The sequence below is a fragment of the Stenella coeruleoalba genome (assembly GCF_951394435.1).
Source record: "Stenella coeruleoalba genome assembly, chromosome: 5".
NCBI lineage: Eukaryota > Metazoa > Chordata > Mammalia > Artiodactyla > Delphinidae > Stenella > Stenella coeruleoalba.
In genome coordinates this window covers 14,416,357-14,437,850 of record NC_137150.1, presented here as the reverse complement: position 1 = coordinate 14,437,850, position 21,494 = coordinate 14,416,357, and the positions used below count along the sequence as shown (strand labels likewise).

At 40.2% G+C, this 21,494-nt stretch overlaps 1 protein-coding gene across 3 annotated transcripts in view; it reads right to left on the bottom strand.

Annotated features, from left to right (window-relative positions):
* The window catches only part of DHX36 (DEAH-box helicase 36), a 57,959-nt gene extending 39,640 nt beyond the window's left edge, over positions 1–18,319 (bottom strand). For all 3 annotated transcript variants that reach the window (XM_079923141.1, XM_079923142.1, XM_079923143.1), the window contains exon 1: positions 18,016–18,319. In XM_079923141.1, the coding sequence (XP_079779267.1) occupies positions 18,016–18,273 (258 nt within the window). In that variant the 5' untranslated portion in view covers positions 18,274–18,319. The remainder of the gene's footprint in view (positions 1–18,015) is intronic.
* Between the last annotated feature and the right edge of the window lie 3,175 nt (positions 18,320–21,494).

Here is a 21,494-nt window from a genome sequence, read left to right as displayed (position 1 = left end):
CTAGAGGAACTTCTCGAGGCAGGAAACACAGGAGAAGGAAAAGACCTACAATAAGAAACCCAAAACAATTAAGAAAATGGTAATAGGAACATACATGTCGATAATTACCTTAAATGTAAATGGATTAAACGCTCCAACCAAAAGACACAGACTGGCTGAATGGATACAGAAACAAGACCCGTATATATGCTGTCTACAAGAGACCCACTTCAGACCTAGCGACATACAGACTGAAAGTGAGGGGATGGAAAAACATTTTCCATGCAAATGGGAATCAGAAGAAAGCTGGAGTAGCAGTTCTCATATCAGACAAAATAGACTTTAAAATAAAGACTATTGCAAGAGACAAAAAGGACACTACATAATGATCAAGGGATCAATCCAAGAAGAAAATATAACAATTGTAAATATTTATGCACCCAACATAGGAGCACCTCAATACATAAGGCAAATGCTAACAGACATAAAAGGAGAAATCGACAGTAACACAATCACAGAAGGGGACTTTACTAATGGACAGATCATCCAAAATGAAAATAAATAAGGAAACACAAGCTTTAAATGATACATTAAACAAGATGATACATTAAACAAGATGGACTTAATTGATATGTATAGGACATTCCATCCAAAAAAAACAACAGAATACACTTTCAACAGACATTCTATCCAAAAAACAACAGAATACACTTTCTTCTCAAGTGCTCATGGAACATTCTCCAGGATAGATCATATCTTGGGTCACAAATCAAGCCTCGGTAAATTTAGAAAAATGAAATCGTATCAAGTATTTTTTCTGACCACAATGCTATGAGACTAGATATCAATTACAGGAAAAAATCTGTAAAAAATACAAACACATGGAGAGTAAACAATACACTACTTAACAACCAAGAAATCACTGAAGAAATCAAGGAGGAAATCAAAAAATACCTACAAACAAATGACAATGAAAACACAACGACCCAGCATTGGGGACCTTGAAGATGGCGGAAGAGTAAGACGCGGAGATCACCTTCCTCCCCACAGATACACCAGAAATACATCTACACGTGGAACAACTCCTACAGAACACCTACTGAACGCTGGCATAAGACCTCAGACCTCCCAAAAGGCAAGAAACTCCCCACGTACCTGGGTAGGGCAAAAGAAGAGAAAAAAAAAGAAAGACAAAAACAGAGACAAAAGAATGGGGACGGCACCTGCACCAGTGGGAGGGAGCTGTGGAGGAAAAGTTTCCACACACTAGGAAGCCCCTTCGCGGGCGGAGACTGTGGGAGGTGGAGGGGGGAGCTTCGAAGCCGCGGAGGAGTGCATAGCAACGGGTGCGGAGGGCAAAGCGGGGAGATTCCCGCACAGAAGATCGGTGCCGAACGGCACTCACCAGCCCAAGAGGCTTGTCTGCTCACCCACCGAGGCGGGCGGGGCTGCGAGCTGAGGCTCTGAGGCTCGGGTTTCGGTTTTGGACGGAGCGCAGGGAGAGGACTGGGGTTGGCGGCTTGAGCATAGCCTGAAGGGGTTGGTGCACCACGGCTAGCCGGGTGGGAGTCCGGGGAAAAGTCTGCACCTACCGAAGAGGCAAGAAACTTTTTCTTCCCTCTTTGTTTCCTGGTGCGTGAGGAGAGGGGTTTAAGAACGCTGCTTAAAGGAACTCCAGAGACGGGCACGAGCCACGGCTAAAAGCGCAAACCCCAGAGACGGGCACGAGCCGCGGCTAAAAGCGCAAACCCCAGAGACGGGCACGAGCCGCGGCTAAAAGCGCGGACCCCAGAGACGGGCGCAGGCCGCGGCTAAAAGCGCGGACCCCAGAGACGGGCGCAGGCCGCGGCTAAAAGCGCGGACCCCAGAGACGGGCGGGAGACGCTGAGGCTGCTGCTGCCGCCACCAAGGGGCCTGTGTGCAAGCACAGGTCACTCTCCACACCCCTCTTCCGCGGAGCCTGTGCAGCCCACCACTGCCAGGTTCCCGGGATCCAGGGACAACTTCCCCAGGAGAACGCACGGCACGGCGGGCCTCAGGATGGTGCAAAGTCACGTCCCGCACTCCGAGCCCCTCCCTCCCCGCCGGCCTGAGTGCGCCAGAGCCCCCGAATCAGCGGCTCCTTTAACCCCGTCCTGGCTGAGCAAAAAACAGACGCCCGCCAGCGAACTACACGCAGAGGCAGGGCCAAATCCAAAGCTGAGCCCCTGTGAGCTGTGAGAACAAAGAAGAGAAAGGGAAGTCTCTCCCAGCAGCCTCAGAAGCAGCAGATTAAAGCTCCACAATCAACTTCATATACCCTGCATCTGTGGAATACCTGAATAGACAACCAATCATCCCAAATTAAGGAAGTGGACTTTAGGAGCAAGATCTCTGATTTTTTTTCCCTATTTCTCTTTTTGTGAATGTGTATGTGTATGCTTCTGTGTGAGATCTTGTCTGTATAGTCTTGCTTCCACCATTTGTCCTAGGGTTCTATCCGTCCATGGTTTTTTTTAAAATTTTTTTCTTAATAATCAATTTTAATTTTAATAACGTTACTATACTTTACCTTCTTTCTTTCTTTCCTTCCTTCCCTCCTTTAGACAACGAATCATCCGAAATTGAGGAGGTGGTCTCTGACAGCAAGATTTATTATTCTTCCCCCTTTACCTCTTTTAGTGAGGGTGTATGTGTATGCTCTGTGTAAGATTTTGTCTGTATAGCTTTGCTTCCAACATTTGTCCTAAGGATCTGTCCCTTTTTTTTTTCTAAAAAAGAATTTTTTAATTCAATAACTTTATTATACTTCATTTTATTTTTACTGTATCTTCTTTCTTTCTGTCTTTTTTCCTTCTTTCCCTTCCTTCCTTCCTCCCTCCCTCCCTCCTTTCTTTCCTTCTTTGCTTCTTTCTCTTTCTTCCTTCCTTCCTTCCTTCCTTCCCTTCTTTCTTTCCTCATACTTCTACTAATTCCCTCTACTTTTTCTCCCTTTTATTCTGAGCCGTGTGGATGAAAGGCTCTTGGTGCTGCAGCCAGGAGTCAGGGCTCTGTCTCTGAGGTAGGAGAGCCAACTTCAGGACACTGGTCAACAAGAGACCTCCCAGCTCCACATAATATCAAACGGCGAAAATCTCCCAGACCTCCATCTTAACACCAGCACCCAGCTTCACTCAACGACCAGCAAGCCACAGTGCTGGACAACCTACGGCAAACAACTAGCAAAACAGGAACACAACCCCACCCATTAGCAGAGAGGCTACCTAAAATCATAATAAGGCCACAGACACCCCAAAACACACCACCAGACGTGAACCTGCCCACTAGAGAGACAAGATCCAGCCTCATCCACCACAACACAGGCACTAGTCCCCTCCACCAGGAAGCCTACACAACCCACTGAACCAACCTTAGCCACTGGAGACAGACATCTAAAACAGCGGGAACTACGAACCTGCAGTCTGCAAAAAGGAGACCCCAAGCACAGTAAGATAAGCAAAATGAGAAGACAGAAAAACACATAGCAGATAAAAGAGCAAGATAAAAATGCACCAGACCTAACAAATGAAGAGGAAATAGCCAGTCTACCTGAAAAAGAATTCAGAATAATGATAGTAAGGATGATCCGAAATCTTGGAAATAGAATGGACAAAATGCAAGAAACAGTTAACAAGGACCTAGAAGAAATAAAGATGAAACAAGCAACGATGAACAACACAATAAATGAAATTAAAAGTACTCTAGATGGGATCAATAGCAGAATAACTGAGGCAGAAGAACGGATAAGTGACCTGGAAGATAAAATAGTGGAAATAACTACTGCAGAGGAGAATAAAGAAAAAAGAATGAAAAGAACTGAGGACAGTCTCAGAGACCTCTGGGACAACATTAAACGCACCAACATTCGAATTATAGGGGTTCCAGAAGAAGAAGAGAAAAAGAAAGGGACTGAGAAAATATTTGAAAAGATTATAGTTGAAAACTTCCCTAATATGGGAAAGGAAATAGTTAATCAGGTCCAGGAAGCACAGAGAGTCCCATACAGGATAAATACAAGGAGAAATACGCCAAGACACATATTAATCAAACTGTCAAAAATTAAATACAAAGAAAGCATATTAAAAGCAGCAAGGGAAAAACAACAAATAACACATAAGGGAATCCCCATAAGGTTAACAGCTGATCTCTCAGCAGAAACCCTACAAGCCAGAAGGGAGTGGCAGGACATACTGAAAGTGATGAAGGAGAAAAACCTGCAGCCAAGACTACTCTACCCAGCAAGGATCTCATTCAGATTTGATGGAGAAATTAAAACCTTTACAGACAAGCAAAAGCTGAGAGAGTTCAGCACCACCAAACCAGCTTTACAACAAATGCTAAAGGATCTTCTCTAGGCAAGAAACACAAGAGAAGGAAAAGACCTATAATAACGAACCCAGAGCAATTTAGAAAATGGGAATAGGAACATACATATCGATAATTACCTTAAATGTAAATGGACTAAATGCTCCCACCAAAAGACACAGATTGGATGAATGGATACAAAAACAAGACCATTATATATGCTGTCTACAAGAGACCCACTTCAGACCTAGAGACACATACAGACTGAAAGTAAGGGGATGGAAAAAGATATTCCATGCAAATGGAAACCAAAAGAAAGCTGGAGTAGCAATTCTCATATCAGACAAAATAGACTTTAAAATAAAGACTATTAGAAGAGACAAAGAAGGACACTACATAATGATCAAGGGATCGATCCAAGAAGAAGATATAACAATTGTAAATATTTATGCACCCAACATAGGAGCACCTCAATACATAAGGCAAATACTAACAGCCATAAAAGGGGAAATCGACAGTAACACATTCATAGTAGGGGACTTAAACACCCCAGTTTCACCCATGGACAGATTATCCAAAATGAAAATAAATAAGGAAACACAAGCTTTAAATGATACATTAAACAAGATGGACTTAATTGATATTTATAGGACACTCCATCCAAAAACAACAGAATACACATTTTTCTCAAGTGCTCATGGAACATTCTCCAGAATAGATCATATCTTGGGTCACAAATCAAGCCTTGGTAAATTTAAGAAAATTGAAATTGTATCAAGTATCTTTTCCGACCACAACACCATGAGACTAGATATCAATTACAGGAAAAGATCTGTAAAAAATACAAACACATGGAGGCTAAACAATACACTACTTAATAACGAAGTGATCACTGAAGAAATCAAAGAGGAAATCAAAAAATACCTAGAAACAAATGACAATGGAGACACAACGACCCAAAACTTGTGGGATGCAGCAAAAGCAGTTCTAAGGGGGAAGTTTATAGCAATACAAGCCCACCTTAAGAAGCAGGAAACATCTCGAATAAACAAGCTAACCTTGCATCTCAAGCAATTAGAGAAAGAAGAACAAAAAAACCCCAAAGCTAGCAGAAGAAAAGAAATCATAAAAATCAGATCAGAAATAAATGAAAAAGAAATGAGGGAAACGATAGCAAAGATCAATAAAACTAAAACCTGGTTCTTTGAGAAGATAAACAAAATAGATAAACCACTAGCCAGACTCATCAAGAAAAAAAGGGAGAAGACTCAAATCAATAGAATTAGAAATGAAAAAGGAGAGGTAACAACTGACACTGCAGAAATACAAAGAATCATGAGAGATTACTACAAGCAACTCTATGCCAATAAAATGGACAACCTGGAAGAAATGGACAAATTCTTAGAAATGCACAACCTGCCAAGACTGAATCAGGAAGAAACAGAAAATATGAACAGACCAATCACAAGCACTGAAATTGAGACTGTGATTAAAAATCTTCCAACAAACAAAAGCCCAGGACCAGATGGCTTCACAGGCGAATTCTATCAAACATTTAGAGAAGAGCTAACACCTATCCTTCTCAAACTCTTCGAAAATATAGCAGAGGGAGGAACACTCCCAAACTCCTTCTACGAGGCCACCATCACCTTGATATCAAAACCAGACAAGGATGTCACAAAGAAAGAAAACTACAGGCCAATATCACTGATGTACATAGATGCAAAAATCCTCAACAAAATACTAGCAAACAGAATCCAACAGCACATTAAACGGATCATACACCATGATCAAGCGGGGTTTATCCCAGGAATGCAAGGATTCTTCAATATACGCAAATCTATCAATGTGATAAACCGTATTAACAAATTGAAGGAGAAAAACCATATGATCATCTCAATAGATGCAGAGAAAACTTTTGACAAAATTCAACACCCATTTATGATAAAAACCCTGCAGAAAGTAGGCATAGAGGGAACTTTCCTCAACATAATAAAGGCCTTATATGACAAGCCCACAGCCAACATCATCCTCAATGGTGAAAAACTGAAAGCATTTCCAATAAGATCAGGAACAAGACAAGGTTGCCCACTCTCACCACTATTATTCAACATAGTTTTGGAAGTTTTAGCCACAGCAATAAGAGAAGAAAACGAAATAAAAGGAATCCAAATCAGAAAAGAAGAAGTAAAGCTGTCACTGTTTGCAGATGACATGATCCTATACATAGAGATTCCTAAAGATGCTACCAGAAAACTACTAGAGCTAATCAATGAATTTGGTAAAGTGGCAGGATACAAAAATTAATGCACACAAATCTCTGGCATTCCTATATACTAATGATGAAAAATCTGAAAGTGAAATCAAGAAAACACTCCCATTTACCATTGCAACAAAAAGAATAAAATATCTAGGAATAAACCTACCTAAGGAGACAAAAGACCTGTATGCAGAAAATTATAAGACACTCATGAAAGAAATTAAAGATACAAATAGATGGAGAGATATACCATGTTCTTGGATTGCAAGAATCAACATTGTGAAAATGACTATACTACCCAAGGCAATCTATAGATTCAATGCAATCCCTATCAAACTGCCACTGGCATTTTTCACAGAACTAGAACAAAAAATTTTGCAATTTGTATGGAAACACAAAAGACCCCGAATAGCCAAACCAATCTTGAGAACGAAAAAAGGAACTGGAGGAATCAGGCACCCTCACTTCAAACTATACTACAAAGCTACAGTAATCAAGACACTATGATACTGGCACAAAAACAGAAAGATAGATCAATGGAACAGGATAGAAAGCCCAGAGATAAACCCACACACATATGGTCACCTTATCTTTGATAAAGGTGCCAGGAATGTACAGTGGAGAAAGGACAGCCTCTTCAATAAGTGGTGCTGGGAAAACTGGACAGGTACTTTTAAAAGTATGAGATTAGATTACTCCCTAACACCATACACAAAAATAAGCTCAAAATGGATTAAAGACCTAAATGTAAGGCCAGACACTATCAAACTCTTAGAGGAAAATATAAGCAGAACACTCTATGACATAAATCACAGCAAGATCCTTTCTGACCCACCTCCTAGAGTAATGGAAATAAAAACAAAAATAAACAAATGGGACCTAATGAAACTTCAAAGTTTTTGCACAGCAAAGGAAACCATAAACAAGACCAAGAGACAACCCTCAGAATGGGAGAAAATATTTGCAAATGAAGCAACTGACAAAGGATTAATCTCCAAAATTTACCAGCAGCTCATGCAGCTCAATAACAAAAAAACAAACAACCCAATCCAAAAATGGGCAGAAGACCTAAATAGACATTTCTCCAAAGAAGATATACAGACTGCCAACAAACACATGAAAGAATGCTCAGCATCATTAATCATTAGAGAAATGCAAATCAAAACTACAGTGAGGTATCATCTCACACCAGTCAGAATGGCCATAATCAAAAAATCTAGAAAAAATAAATGCTGGAGAGGGTGTGGAGAAAAGGGAACACTCTTGCACTGCTGGTGGGAATGTGAATTGGTTCAGCCACTATGGAGAACAGTATGGAGGTTCCTTAGAAAACTACAAATAGAACTACCATATGACCCAGCAATCCCACTACTGGGCATATACCCTGAGAAAACCAAAATTCAAAAAGAGTCATGTACCAAAATGTTCATTGCAGCTCTATTTATAATAGCCCGGAGATGGAAACAACCTAAGTGCCCATCATCGGATGAATGGATAAAGAAGATGTGGCACATATATACAATGGAATATTACTCAGCCATAAAAAGAAACGAAATTGAGCTATTTGTAATGAGGTGGATAGACCTAGAGTCTGTCATACAGAGTGAAGTAAGTCAGAAAGAGAAAGACAAATACCGTATGCTAACACATATATATGGAATTTAAGAAAAAAAAAATGTCATGAAGAACCTAGGGGTAAGGCAGGAATAAAGACGCAGACCTCCTAGAGAACAGACTTGAGGTTATGGGGAGGGGGAAGGGTGAGCTGTGACAGGGCGAGAGAGAGTCATGGACATATACACACTAACAAACGTAGTAAGGTAGATAGCTAGTGGGAAGCAGCCGCATGGCACAGGGATATTGGCTCGGTGCTTTGTGACAGCCTGGAGGGGTGGGATAGGGAGGGTGGGAGGGAGGGAGACGCAAGAGGGAAGACATGTGGGAACATATGTTTATGTATAACTGATTCACTTTGTTATTAAGCAGAAACTAACACACCATTGTAAAGCAATTATACCCCAATAAAGATGTTAAAAAAAAACAAAACAAAACCACAACGACCCAAAATCTACGGGATGCAGCAAAAGCAGTTCTAAGAGGGAAGTTTACAGCAATACAATCCAATCTTAAGAAACAAGAAACATCTCTATTTATATAAACTACCTAACTTACACCTAAAGCAATTAGAGAAAAAAGAACAAAAAACCCCCAAAGTCAGCAGAAGGAAAGAAATCATAAAGATTAGATCAGAAATAAATGAAAAAGAAATGAAGGAAACGATAGCAAAGATCAATAAAACTAAAAGCTGCTTCTTTGAGAAGATAAACACAACTGATAAACCATTAACCAGACTCATCAAGAAAAAAAGGGAGAAGACTCAAATCAATAATATTAGAAATGAAAAAGGAAAAGTAACAACTGACACTGCAGAAATACAAAGAATCATGAGAGATTACTACAAGCAACTCTATGCCAATAAAATGGACAACCTGGAAGAAATGGACAAATTCTTAGAAAGACACAACCTTCCGAGACTGAACCACGAAGAAACAGAAAATATAAAAAGACCAATCCCAAGCACTGAAATTGAGACTGTGATTAAAAATCTTCCAACAAACAAAAGCCCAGGACCAGATGGCTTCACAAGTGAATTCTATCAAACATTTAGAGAAGAGCTAACACCTATCCTTCTCAAACTCTTCCAAACTACAGCAGAGGGAGGAACACTTCCAAACTCATCCTACAAAGCCACGATCACCCTGATACCAAAACCAGACAAAAATGTCACAAAGAAAGAAAACTACAGGCCAATATCACCGATGAACATTGATGCAAAAATCCTCAACAAAATACTAGCAAACAGAATCCAACAGCACATTAAAAGGATCATACACCATGATCAAGTGGGGTTTATCCCAGGAATGCAAGGATTCTTCAATATACGCAAATCCATCAATGTGATACACCACATTAACAAACTGAAGAATAAAAACCATATGATCGTCTCAATAGATGACGAAAAAGCTTTCAACAAAATTCAACACCGATTTATGATAAAAAACCCTCCAGGAAGTAGGCACAGAGGGAACTTACCTCAACATAATAAAGGTCATGCATGACAAATCCATAGCCAACATCGTCCTCAATGGTGAAAAACTGAAACCATTTCCACTAAGAACAGGAACAAGACAACATTGCCCACTCTCACCACTATTGTTCAACATAGTTTTGGAAGTTTTAGCCACAGCAATCAGAGAAGAAGAAGAAATAAAAGGAATCCAAATCGGAAAAGAAGAAGTAAAGCTGTCACTATTTGCAGATGACATGATACTATACATAGAGAACTCAAAGATGCTACCAGAAAACTACTAGAGCTAATCAATGAATTTGGTAAAGCAGCAGGATACAACATTAATGCACAGAAATCTCTTGTGTTCCTATGCACTAATGATGAAAAATCTGAAAGTGAAATTAAGGGAACACTCCCATTTACCATTGCAACAAAAAGAATAAAATACCTAGGAATAAACCTACCTAAGGAGACAAAAGACCTATATGAAGAAAACTATAAGACACTGACAAAAGAAATTAAATACAGATAGAGAGATATACCGTGTTCTTTGACTGGGAGAATAAACATTGTGAAAATGACTATACTACCCAAAGCAATCTACAGATTCAATGCAATCCCTATCAAACTAACAATGGCATTTTTCACAGAACTAGAACAAATATTTCACAATTTGTATGGAAACACAAAAGACCCCAAATAGCCAAAGCAATCTTGAGAAAGAAAAACAGCGCTGGAGGAATCAGGCTCCCTGACTTCAGATTATACTACAAAGCTACAATAATCAAGACAGTATGGTACTGGCACAAAAACAGAAATATAGATCAATGGAACAGGACAGAAAGCCCAGAAATAAACCCACACACATATGGTCACCTTATTTTTGATTAAGGAGGCAAGCATATACAATGAAGATATACAGCCTCTTCAATAAGTGGTGCTGGGAAAACTGGACAGCTACATGTAAAAGAATGAAATTAGAAAACTCCCTAACACCATACACAAAAATAAGCTCAAAATGGATTAAAGACCTAAATGCAAGGCCAGACACTATCAAACTCTTAGAGGAAAACATAGGCAGAATACTCTGACATAAATCACAGCAAGATCCTTTTTGACCCACCTCCTAGAAAACTGGAAATAAAAACAAAAATAAAGAAATGGGACCTAATGAAACTTAAAAGCTTTTGCACAGCAAAGGAAACCATAAACAAGACGTAAAGACAACCTGCAGAATGGGAGAAAATATTTGCAAATGAAGCAACGGCCAAAGGATTAATCTCCAAAATTTACAAGCAGCTCATGCAGCTCAATAACAAAAAAAGAAACAACCCAATCCAAAAATGGGCAGAACACCTAAATAGACATTTCTCCAATGAAGATACACAGATCGCCAACAAACATACGGAAGAATGCTCAACATCATTAATTATTAGAGAAATGCAAATCAAAACTATGAGATATCACCTCACACCAGTCAGAATGGCCATCATCAAAAAATCTACAAACAATAAATGCTGGAAAGGGTGTAGAGAAAAGGGAACCCTCTTGCACTGTTGGTGGGAATGTACATTGATACAGCCACTATGGAGAACAGTATGGAGGTTCCTTAAAAAACTAAAACTACAGCTACCATACGACCCAGCAATCCCACTACTGGGCATATACCTTGAGAAAACCATAATTCAAAAAGTCATGTACCACAGTGTTCACTGCAGGTCTATTTACAATAGCCAGGACATGGAAGCAATCTAAACGTCCACAGACAGATGAATGGATAAAGAAGATGTGGCACCTATATACGATAGAATATTACTCAGACATGAAAAGAAACGAAACTGAGTTATTTGTAGTGAGGTGGATGGACCTAGAATCTGTCATACAGAGTGAAGTAAGTCAGAAAGAGAAAAACAAATACCGTATGCTAACACATATATACGGAATCTAAAGAAAAAAAATGGTTCTGAAGAACCTAGGGACAGGACAGGAATAAAGACGCAGAAGTGCACAATGGACTTGAGGACATGGGGAGGGGGAAGGGTAAGCTGGGATGAAGTGAGAGAGTGGCATGGACTTATATATAGTACCAAATGTAAAATAGCTAGCTAGTGGGAAGCAGCCGCACAGCACAGAGAGATCAGCTGGGTGCTTTGTGACCACCTAGAGGGGTGGGATAGGGAGGGTGGGAGGGAGACGCCAGAGGGAGAAGATATGGGGATATATATATAAATGTATAGCCGATTCACTATGTTATAAATCAGAAACTAACACAGCATTGTAAAGCAATTATACTCCAATAAAGATGTTTAAAAAAAAAAGAAAAAGAAAGAGAAAACCAAATATCGTATATTAACGCATATATGTGGAACCTAGAAAAACGGTACAGATGAACCAGTTTGCAGGGCAGAAATAGAGACACAGATGTGGAGAACAAACGCACAGACACCAAGGGGGGAAAGTGGCAGGGGTGGTGGTGGTGATGGGGTGAATTGGGAGATTGGGATTGACATATATACACTAATATGTATAAAACAGGTAACTAATAAGAATCTGCTGTATAAAAAATAAATTTGAAAAATTCAAAAAATAAAGTCCAAATTTTTTGCTTTTTAATAATTGTACTACATAGAAATCTTTTTAAAATGGTTAATAAATTAGACTAATGTATCTTTTCTCCGTAGTATAGAATATGCCTTCTCTACTAGGACTGGAAGCTTGCACCTGGTTTCTCCTGGACTCTACCGTATGCACCTTTACCTCTGCCAATTTTAATCTGTAATAATTTGCTGTTAAGAACAGCTACTGTGGGTACACCAGCTTTTCAGAGATTTATGACTCCTTCCAGTAAATTTCAGACCTGAGGGTGGTCTTGGGGACCCCCAACACAGAGGATCATTATTAAAACACTTTTGCCCTACGCTTTAAATTCTGTAGGTCTTCAGTACGTATTAACATTTACTGCTCTGTGTACTTACATAAGATAGTTATTGATTACTGTGTTTTTTCTTGGCCCTTAGAAATTTAAGAATCCTCAGCAATACTTTGATTAAAGCCTCCACCGAAAAGGAAGCCCCAGGCCATAAAGTCATCCTTAAGCACAGGTTCCTTAATTTTTACACCCCTTCCAAACACCTCAAGGGTTCATAGCCATAGTTTCTTTCATTCACCTTCAAAATGGCAAAGATTAAGTAATTTAAGACTGATTGCTTTCCCAATGAAACTCATTCACACTAACGCATTTCTTCAACCAAAGAGAACTTCACATTTTGAAGCTTTTACCTCTACTAGCAGAACAAAGTTCTCCTCCTCACCTTGTTAAATGAATTTTAGATATCCAGAAAAAGGTGGGATGACTGAAAACTGCAATAGCCCCTGAAAATTTTATACTTTTTAATAAAAACATAATATACACTTTAAAAATATGTATTTTCAACGTGGTTCTCTGCACAATGAGCCCCCAAAGGCTGTGGGCAGTGAATTCAGGAATGCTGAAATTCCAAACCTGGATCTAGCCTGATTCTCTGTAGGTTACCTCCCTCCTAACCTTTTTCCAGTTCCATCATCCTTCACTTTACCTCATCCCCTGCCTGAAGAATCTCAGAATCTCAGACACACATTTTATGGTTCACGACTTTTATTTTATCAAGGCATTTGATTTTTTTATTATTTTCCCCCCTTTTGGAAATCTTCAAATATTCTTTCTGCTTCTAACTGGAAATTCCTAGCAAAGGAGACCCTCAATTATATCCAGCGAATTGTCTTTCTCATCAGCTTCTAATTATCTGTAACTGCTTCAAACTTTCTCCATTCTCTGTAACACACCGATACCACTTTCCCGTTCACCCTTGACATTTTACACATGATATTTCATAAAGAAAACAAAACCCAAAGGAAAAGTCCTCAATCGCTTGCCACCAAACCCAAACCCACCTGTATCAGAACCCATCCTTTGCTATCTTCTTTCCTGTTAAAATGGAAGAGGAATACATTTTCCTAGTTAAAGTTAATCTCTCCACTTAAGCCCTGCAGCCTTCCTTCCACCTCCTCAGGGCTATCTCCGATTAAGATTTATCTTCCTTTCCTAGATGTCTTTCTCTCTAGTAGTCTTTAGGCTGTACATCAATATTCTGGTTTGCTTCTTCACAGATATAAGGCAGAAGTGCATTTCCAATGGCCATGTGAATGGGAATTTCTAGGCATCAGGGGCGATTTACTGTATCCCTCCCTGCTGCCACCAAAACCAGTTATGCTCCAGATGGGTGGGAGGCTATATGGACCTCATTCTCATGAGAACGCTAGCGAACTCCAACGGTCAAGTAACGTGAGTAGAAAACAAACCTTTGTTGTTATAAGCCATTAAGATCTGTGGGCTGTCTACTACTACTGCATGATAATTTAGTCTTCTCTGATATATTTACTTTTCCTCTCCACTGGCTCCTTACCATCAGTATGTGAACTTGAACACAGTCAAATCTCTTCACTTTTAAAACAATAAAAACAAAAATCCTGTCTTGAATTCTCCCACCCCTACTTCTCCTCCTCCTTCTCACAGGAGAACTGCCTGGAGGTACCCCCATTTCTTCCTCTCTCCTTCTCTCGCCACTCCAGTGTAATCTGGTTTTTACTTCCACCACTCCACAAAAAGGGCTCTCATCAAGGTTACCAATTACCCTGTTGCTAAATCCAAGACACTCTGAACTCTTAACTCACTTGGTATCAGTGCAGTGTTTGCCACTATTGATTACTTTCCCTTTTCCATATACTCTTTTCTCCCTAAACGATACTCCTGGATTCCAAAACAACATCCATCTCCTTATTTTTCTCTTCTCTGGCTGTTCCTTCCTAGATTCTTTCAAGCTTCTCTTCCTCAGTCCATACTTTCAATTTTCTTGTTCTACATTGTACAGCCCGAGTGCTCTGCAGACCAGCAGTACTAACATCATCCGGGAGCCTGTGAGAAAAGTTGAATCTCTGGACCCACCCCAGTTCTACATTGCTACAAGATGCCAGGTGATTCAGGTTTGAGAAGCAATGGTCTACAGAGTTCAGGCCTGCACCCACTCCTCTTCTCATTCACTTCTATATTACAACTACTATCCATAGGCCCACAAACTGTCAAATGTTCACCTGCAGTCTAGATTTCTCTAGGCATCAGGTCCACACAGCCTTTAACTTCCTTGAAATCACCACTTGTATGCCCTATAATATCACACTCAGTGTGCTTAAGCTGAGTCCATTGTCTTCCTCCATCAAGCCAATTCTTTTTTTTTTTTTTTTTCCCCAGTATGCGGGCCTCTCACTGTTGTGGCCTCTCCCATTGCGGAGCACAGGCTCTGGACGCGCAGGCTCAGCAGCCATGGCTCACGGGCCCAGCCGCTCCGCGCCATGTGGGATCTTCCGAGACCGAGGCAGGAACCCGTGTCCCCTGCATCGGCAGGCGGACTCTCAACCACTGCGCCACCAGGGAAGCCCCATCAAGCCAATTCTTTATATAGTCATTAGTGTCATCCATTCACACCTGCCTTCCCCTTCCCTCCAGATAAAATCATTTTGAGTCTACCTCCTAAATCACTTTAAGCTGTCCGCTTCCCTCCATCTCCACTAGCAATGTCCTAATTCAAGCTGTCATTTCTCACCTTAATTACTGCAAGAGCTACTTAACTGGTCTCCCGGTCCCAGGATTGCCTCTTTTTCAATCCATTCTTTATGCTGCTACCTAGGGTGAATTTAAACACAAATCCAATCATTTCATGTTTTGCTTGAAACGCTTTAATGACTTGCCAGAGTTCTTAAGGGAAAGAATTTCAAAGCCCTGCTTATTTTCTAGTCCAGGAGCTTTCATACTGCGATCTGTAAAATTAAAGGATCATGACCAACATTAATTTTAAAAAAAGGCAGAAAGGTACAAACAACAAGAACAAAAGCCCCAGGGCAATGTACAGGTAATTAAACATTATTTCAGGAACTTTTTGTTCACTTACACACGTGTGTGCACTGGGTTGCAAATTAAAATATATCCCTTTTTGTGGGAAACAGTCAAAAGTGTAAAAGCCACTGCTCTACCCCCTTCTCAGTTCCTTGAACGTGGTCTTCCTAACCTCTAGGTTGTGGCACATGCTGCTGCCTCGTCCTAAAAATCCCTTTCCAAGCCCCCAAATCACAAACACAGACATACTTTGCTATCTTTCAAGTTTCAGCTTAAGGGTTACCTCTTCTGGGAAATCTTCTAGGCTCTCCCTAATTTGAGTTAGGGGATAAGCCCACAACCTCCTTATTATAATTCTTTAACACTGTATTCTAACCGCCCTATAGTGCCTAACACACCACAATTTCTGTAGGATAGGTACTATATCTAGCTTATTAACACAGTGCCTATGATACTGTTTCAAATATATTAGATCCTAAAACATATCTGTTGAAAGAATAAGCGTGCATCCTTAGAATGCAGTCACTTTGTAAACACAGGTATTACTTAAAAAGTAAAAGCTATGGAAATTCTGACTGGGAAGCGATCACAAAGGGCTTGAACGTGATCAAAGAAAGAGGCAGGATGAGCCAATTACTGAAATATGATCATATTTAGTAGAGAAAATGGAAGCATACATTTTAGAGAATGATATGAGAACTACAATAAAAAAGCAAAAATAAAAGTATGATTACAAAAGCTTTAATTACATCTTGGGAACATAGGCTCAGAAAGGTAAGTACATAGAGGGAAACCTGATATGTAGAAACTAAATTGCCAAGATTCCTGGAAAACATGTTAGGATGCACTGAAACATATGAGACTGAGACGGAACTGACTTGGCTTTCAAATTGTGAGCTAGAGAATGAGATGATCTAAGGCTCTACAAAAGACAGACTTAATAATGAGGAGTAGAAATAGGAGACCAGTTAAGAGCCATGGACAGACAACAAAATGGTGGCTTGATCTATGGTAATTACTGTGGAAATAAGTAGTTGGATTTGAGATATATTAAAAAGGAAGAGAAAACAGACTTGCTGAAATGAAAGAGAAGAATCAAAAATAAATCTCATTTTGGCCTTGGCAAGTGAATAAATGGTAGTGACTTTTACTAAAATAGAGGTTTGGGGAGGTGGTGGAAATCAAGAGTTTAATTCATAATGACCCACTGCACAACCGACTTCAGATGGAAATAATAATGAAGAATTTTTCCTGATTTACTTAATGTTTCGTCTGTTTAGTTCTTACTTTTTCCAACTAAACTGTAAGCTCCCTGAATATCATACTTCTTCAGACCCCCATAGCAACATGCAAAAAACCTTGTGTGAAAAAACAGGTAAATAAAATTTGATAAAGAGTTCTTAGGAAGTTAATCTGTACTAATCACTCAATTATTCTTCCAATTTCAAGATGACTTAGATGTGCTTCCCTTTAAAAAAAAAGTTTGCTCAATGAACAAATTAATTTTTAGTTATTGAAGAAATATATATATTTAAAAAATATAAGTTGTGAAGATAAATAGATAACGCCCCCCCCAATTCAACAAAAATGACATGGATAAAAGAAAAGAAACGGAATGATTTAAAAACAGAAGCCTAAACGGTGATTCAATTACACTCTGTATCTAATATGAAAGATGCTTTTAAAGTCAGTAAAAAGCTTTTATAAAGCTTATATTAAGAAAACTTCGGTTTAATCACATATATAATTATTAGAACAGGCCACTCAGGGAACTTTGTTTCCTTTACTACAAGTCTTCAGGATACAAATCAAATGGACAATTACCAACCTGAAGACAAGGGACTAAGCCAAATCATCTCTTGAAATTTCTTCCACTTCTAGGATCCTAGGTTTCCTTCTCAAAGAGGAGCTGCTCATCAGCAGAAACCTCCATAGCCCAACGCCCAACGTAAAAACAAAAAACCTGTGTACCTATTTTAATACTAAGTGGAAGTTGGAGTACTCTTCTGAAGGATCTACAAAAACAGTGCTTGATAGTTTTTGTTCCGCGCAAACCAGTGTCTAATGTATAAAACCGTAATTTTACAGCTCATCAGGCAAAGAACTTAAAGTGACATTAATTATATTAAGGGAAAGGGTAGCCAGATATACTATGACAGTGACACCCCCCAAAAGTTAATTTCGGATGGACCCTGAATTTAACATTTGTTTTGTCCCCAGTTCTCACGTCTTTTAAGCAAAGTATACACTCGCATAAATCCCAACTGCTTCAGGTCAGACGCGCATGGCTAACGTTCACCGCTATTAATATCCACTACTGGAAGCTTCAACACTTGCACTTCACAAAGCACATGCACCAGTTAAAAAACCGAAAAGGAAAGAAAAAGTTAGGGGTCGAAGGATGGAAAAGAAAACCTGTCCGGTTTCATCCCCCTCCACTACCGAGTCTCAGATTACCTCCTGCCTCTCCGCTTCCTTGTTCTTCTGGCCTTGTTTCTTCGCGTACCACAAGCCGATTTCGCGGCCTTTCAGGTGCCCGGGATGTCGGCCTCGGCCGCCTCGACCACCCCCTCCTCCGCCGCCGCCACCTCCGGAGCCTCGATTCCCTCCGTGGCCCCCTCCATAGCTTCCTCCATAACCCCCGCCGGAGCTGCGGGACCCGCCATCGCGGCCCCCGCCATCGCGGCCCCAGTTCTGATGGTAGTCATAGCTCATTGTCCCAGCAGGCCAAAACTCGTGAGAACCTGCAACCGCTAGAAATGGCGACCGGGCCCGGAGGCGGGTGCGCGTCCACTTCCGTTTTGCTTCCGGCGCCCCGTTCAAGAGGGAGGGACGTTGAGCGTCACAAGCAGACGTTTCCGGTGACGTCACGGGCCGTAGGCCCTGGAGCTCCCCGGGTTGGATCAGGTGAAATCTTTGGTGTGCCCTCAATTGTTTACGTTTGTACCTTTGGAAGCAGAGCCAGCAGGTGGCGCACAGGTTTTCTTTCCCGACGCCCAGCATGTGAGGAAACGGGTTTTGGGTTTTACTTTATTTCTCACGGTAAAATCCGGAGTTTGCTTCCCAGTAGGCCCTGTAAACGTCGATTGGCACAGTAAAAGAACCTGTGGATCGAATGCTTTGTCTCCTGAAGTCCTTAAAAAAAATGAAATGAATTCCTTTTTTTTTTCTTTTTTTTTAAAACTAGTGGTTATGTCATGAAAACAGCCTAGCATCTGTTTCAAATCTATAAGTATAAAAATGTCCCTGCCTCTTTTAAAGGGTTATCGTCGTTTACCACCTTTATCCAAAGGCATAAGATGAGCCTATCTACCCAAATTCAGTGCAGAGCACTTAGGCAATTTAAATAAAACAGCAGCTGAAGATTCCTATGTTCATGTGAAGCCGTCTATTGTTGATTAGCACAGGCTATTCTTGTATAATCAAGTGTCTGCTCCACATAGGCTGGCAAGTTTACCAGGGAATATCTAGTTCATTTACACATGTGACTGATTTAAAGGTGCTGGGAATACTCACTGAACAAGAGAAGATTGGCATCAGCTTTTATTTGCTTACAGTCTTGAGGAGAAGATAAAGAATAAAGAAATGTATGTTGTGAGTTAAGGAAGGAAAATGCCATATGAAGGGTTCCAGAATGCATCTCTGTGGCAGACAAATTATTTTGAGCAGAGGCATTTGAGTTCCTGAAATCTCTTATCTGCCTAAAAACAGAGCCTCTCAAAAGAACTCAGAAGAACTCTTGCCATAAATCCCTTCCTTGGGAGAGGAACCAGGGAAGACTGACTTTTGTCATTGGAGACTGCAAATCAGCACCACACCTAAAAAGACTTTCTAACAAAACCAACATATTTTCCATCTACTCTCATAAGAGCTCATTTATCTTTCCCAAAAGTCATTTGTTTTCCCATAAATACCATTCTCCTCCTTCCCTTCCTTAAAAGATGGTATATAAGCCCCAAGTTCTAACCACTGCCTCGAGTCACATTTTTCTGTGAACTCCCATAGATATGTGATTATATCTGTTTTATCTCTTGCTAATCTGTTTTTGTCAGTTTAGTCTGCAAGTCTCCAAGAACTAAACATGGGAGGGTAGAGGAAAAAGTACCCCTTCGCAACGGCCATGAGATGTTACAGCAAAAAGAATTTAATTTTGGAGTCAGGTTCTTTCTAAGGAATGAGAGGGTAAGCAGTGACTGAGATAAGTAGACTTTAGCTAAACTGATGGGGAGGGAAGAGATTATTACAGGTGGAGGGAATGATGTGCTTGAAGAAAGATGATAAAATGTCGGGGAGTGGGAAAATTCCACACTGAAACTTAAGAGACTGGTGGTGAAGGCCAAAAGGATAGAAAGGAGCCTGACCATAAAAGATCTTACATGCCACAGAAAGAACAATAATACATTTTAAGTAGGGGAGTGATTACTTTGACTGCTTTGAGTAGAAAGGAATGGAGGAGGCAAGAGTGGATGTAGAGAGACTAGTTAACAGGCTGTGGTGTAGGGGAGACAAAATGAGATGACAGAGCAAGATAGAATATAGGAAGGACTGGAATTGAGTTGCTAGGAAAAATAATTGTCAAGATTTAATGATTCATTGGATGTAGAGAATTAGAGGAAAGGGTCAGATGGCTCCCAAATTTAAGATTTGAAAGATGACCTAATAGAAAGGTGCCATATCCTGAGATATGAGGAACATAGGACGAGGAAGATTTGGGGGGGGGGGTTGGGGGAGGGTTGAGTTAATGTGTATAATTAACACTTGTAGAGTTTGAGGTGCCTGTAAAACATACAAATTGAGATGTCTAGAAAGCAGTTGGTTATATGAGTTAAAGACGCAGAGAGAGCAGACTGAGATTATACATTTTGGGAGTTCTGGCAAATATTAATATTATAGGAATGAATAGTTCCAATAAATGTACCCATTGGGCACGCCGGATATGACAAGTATGTGAACTGTTCAGTAAGAAAGACTGGGTAGTCATACTGGAGATGGTAGGGACAAAATGAGAAGGAAATAGCGTGGATTGTTTGAATGTTTTAAAAGAAAAGACATGAGAGCTTGCTCTGTCTTCCCTCTGAAGAAAGGCCTTGTGAGGACAGAGGCTGTCTACAAGCCAAGAAGAGAGCTCTTACCAGGAGCCAAATCAGTCAACACCTTGATCTTGGACTTGTGTCTCTGATGAAATGTTACTTTAATCAGTGAAGCCTTTCCTCACTAAAATATTTGAAAAAGCACTCCTCCTGTCATTATCCCTTTAGTCTAATTTTTTTTCTTTTCATTTTTATTATCTCTGGTGCCTATTTCCTGTCAAAATACTTAGCATTACCTGAGATGTATACATACACATATACATATACATATATATGTATATACATTACATATGTGTAGTGAAGAACTTAATCCTATCCAAAGAGAGGGCTGGCCTTTGCCCTTCTGAGGAGGTAATCTCTAAACCCTTGGAATGTTATGCCTGATAGGAGTGACTTTGTTTGTTTGGAGGCCTTGGACCAGCCAGACAGTAACAATAGGATTTAGGGTGGAGGCTTTGAGTTATTCGTTCCATATAAGCTTGACCTTCTGAGAAGCTGGATACTGAGATCACTCTTATGAGCAGTCAACCATGCTTACCCTACTCCTACCATGATGAAGCCCCATTAAAGATGGGACACCAAGATTTGTTCCTTGTTGGCAGTACTCCATGCGTTTTGTCACACATTGATGCTAGGGAAGTACTGCTGTTCCTGACTCCACGGGGAGAGGAAAACAGAAGCTCCACACTTAGGCCTTTTTTCTGGATTCTGCTGTATGTGCTTCTTCTCTTGGCTGATTTTGATCCATATCCTTTCCTTGTAATATACCATAACTGTGAGTATACAACTTTCAAGGAGTTCTGTGAGTTCTTCTAGTGAATTATTAACATTGATAGTGGCTTAGGG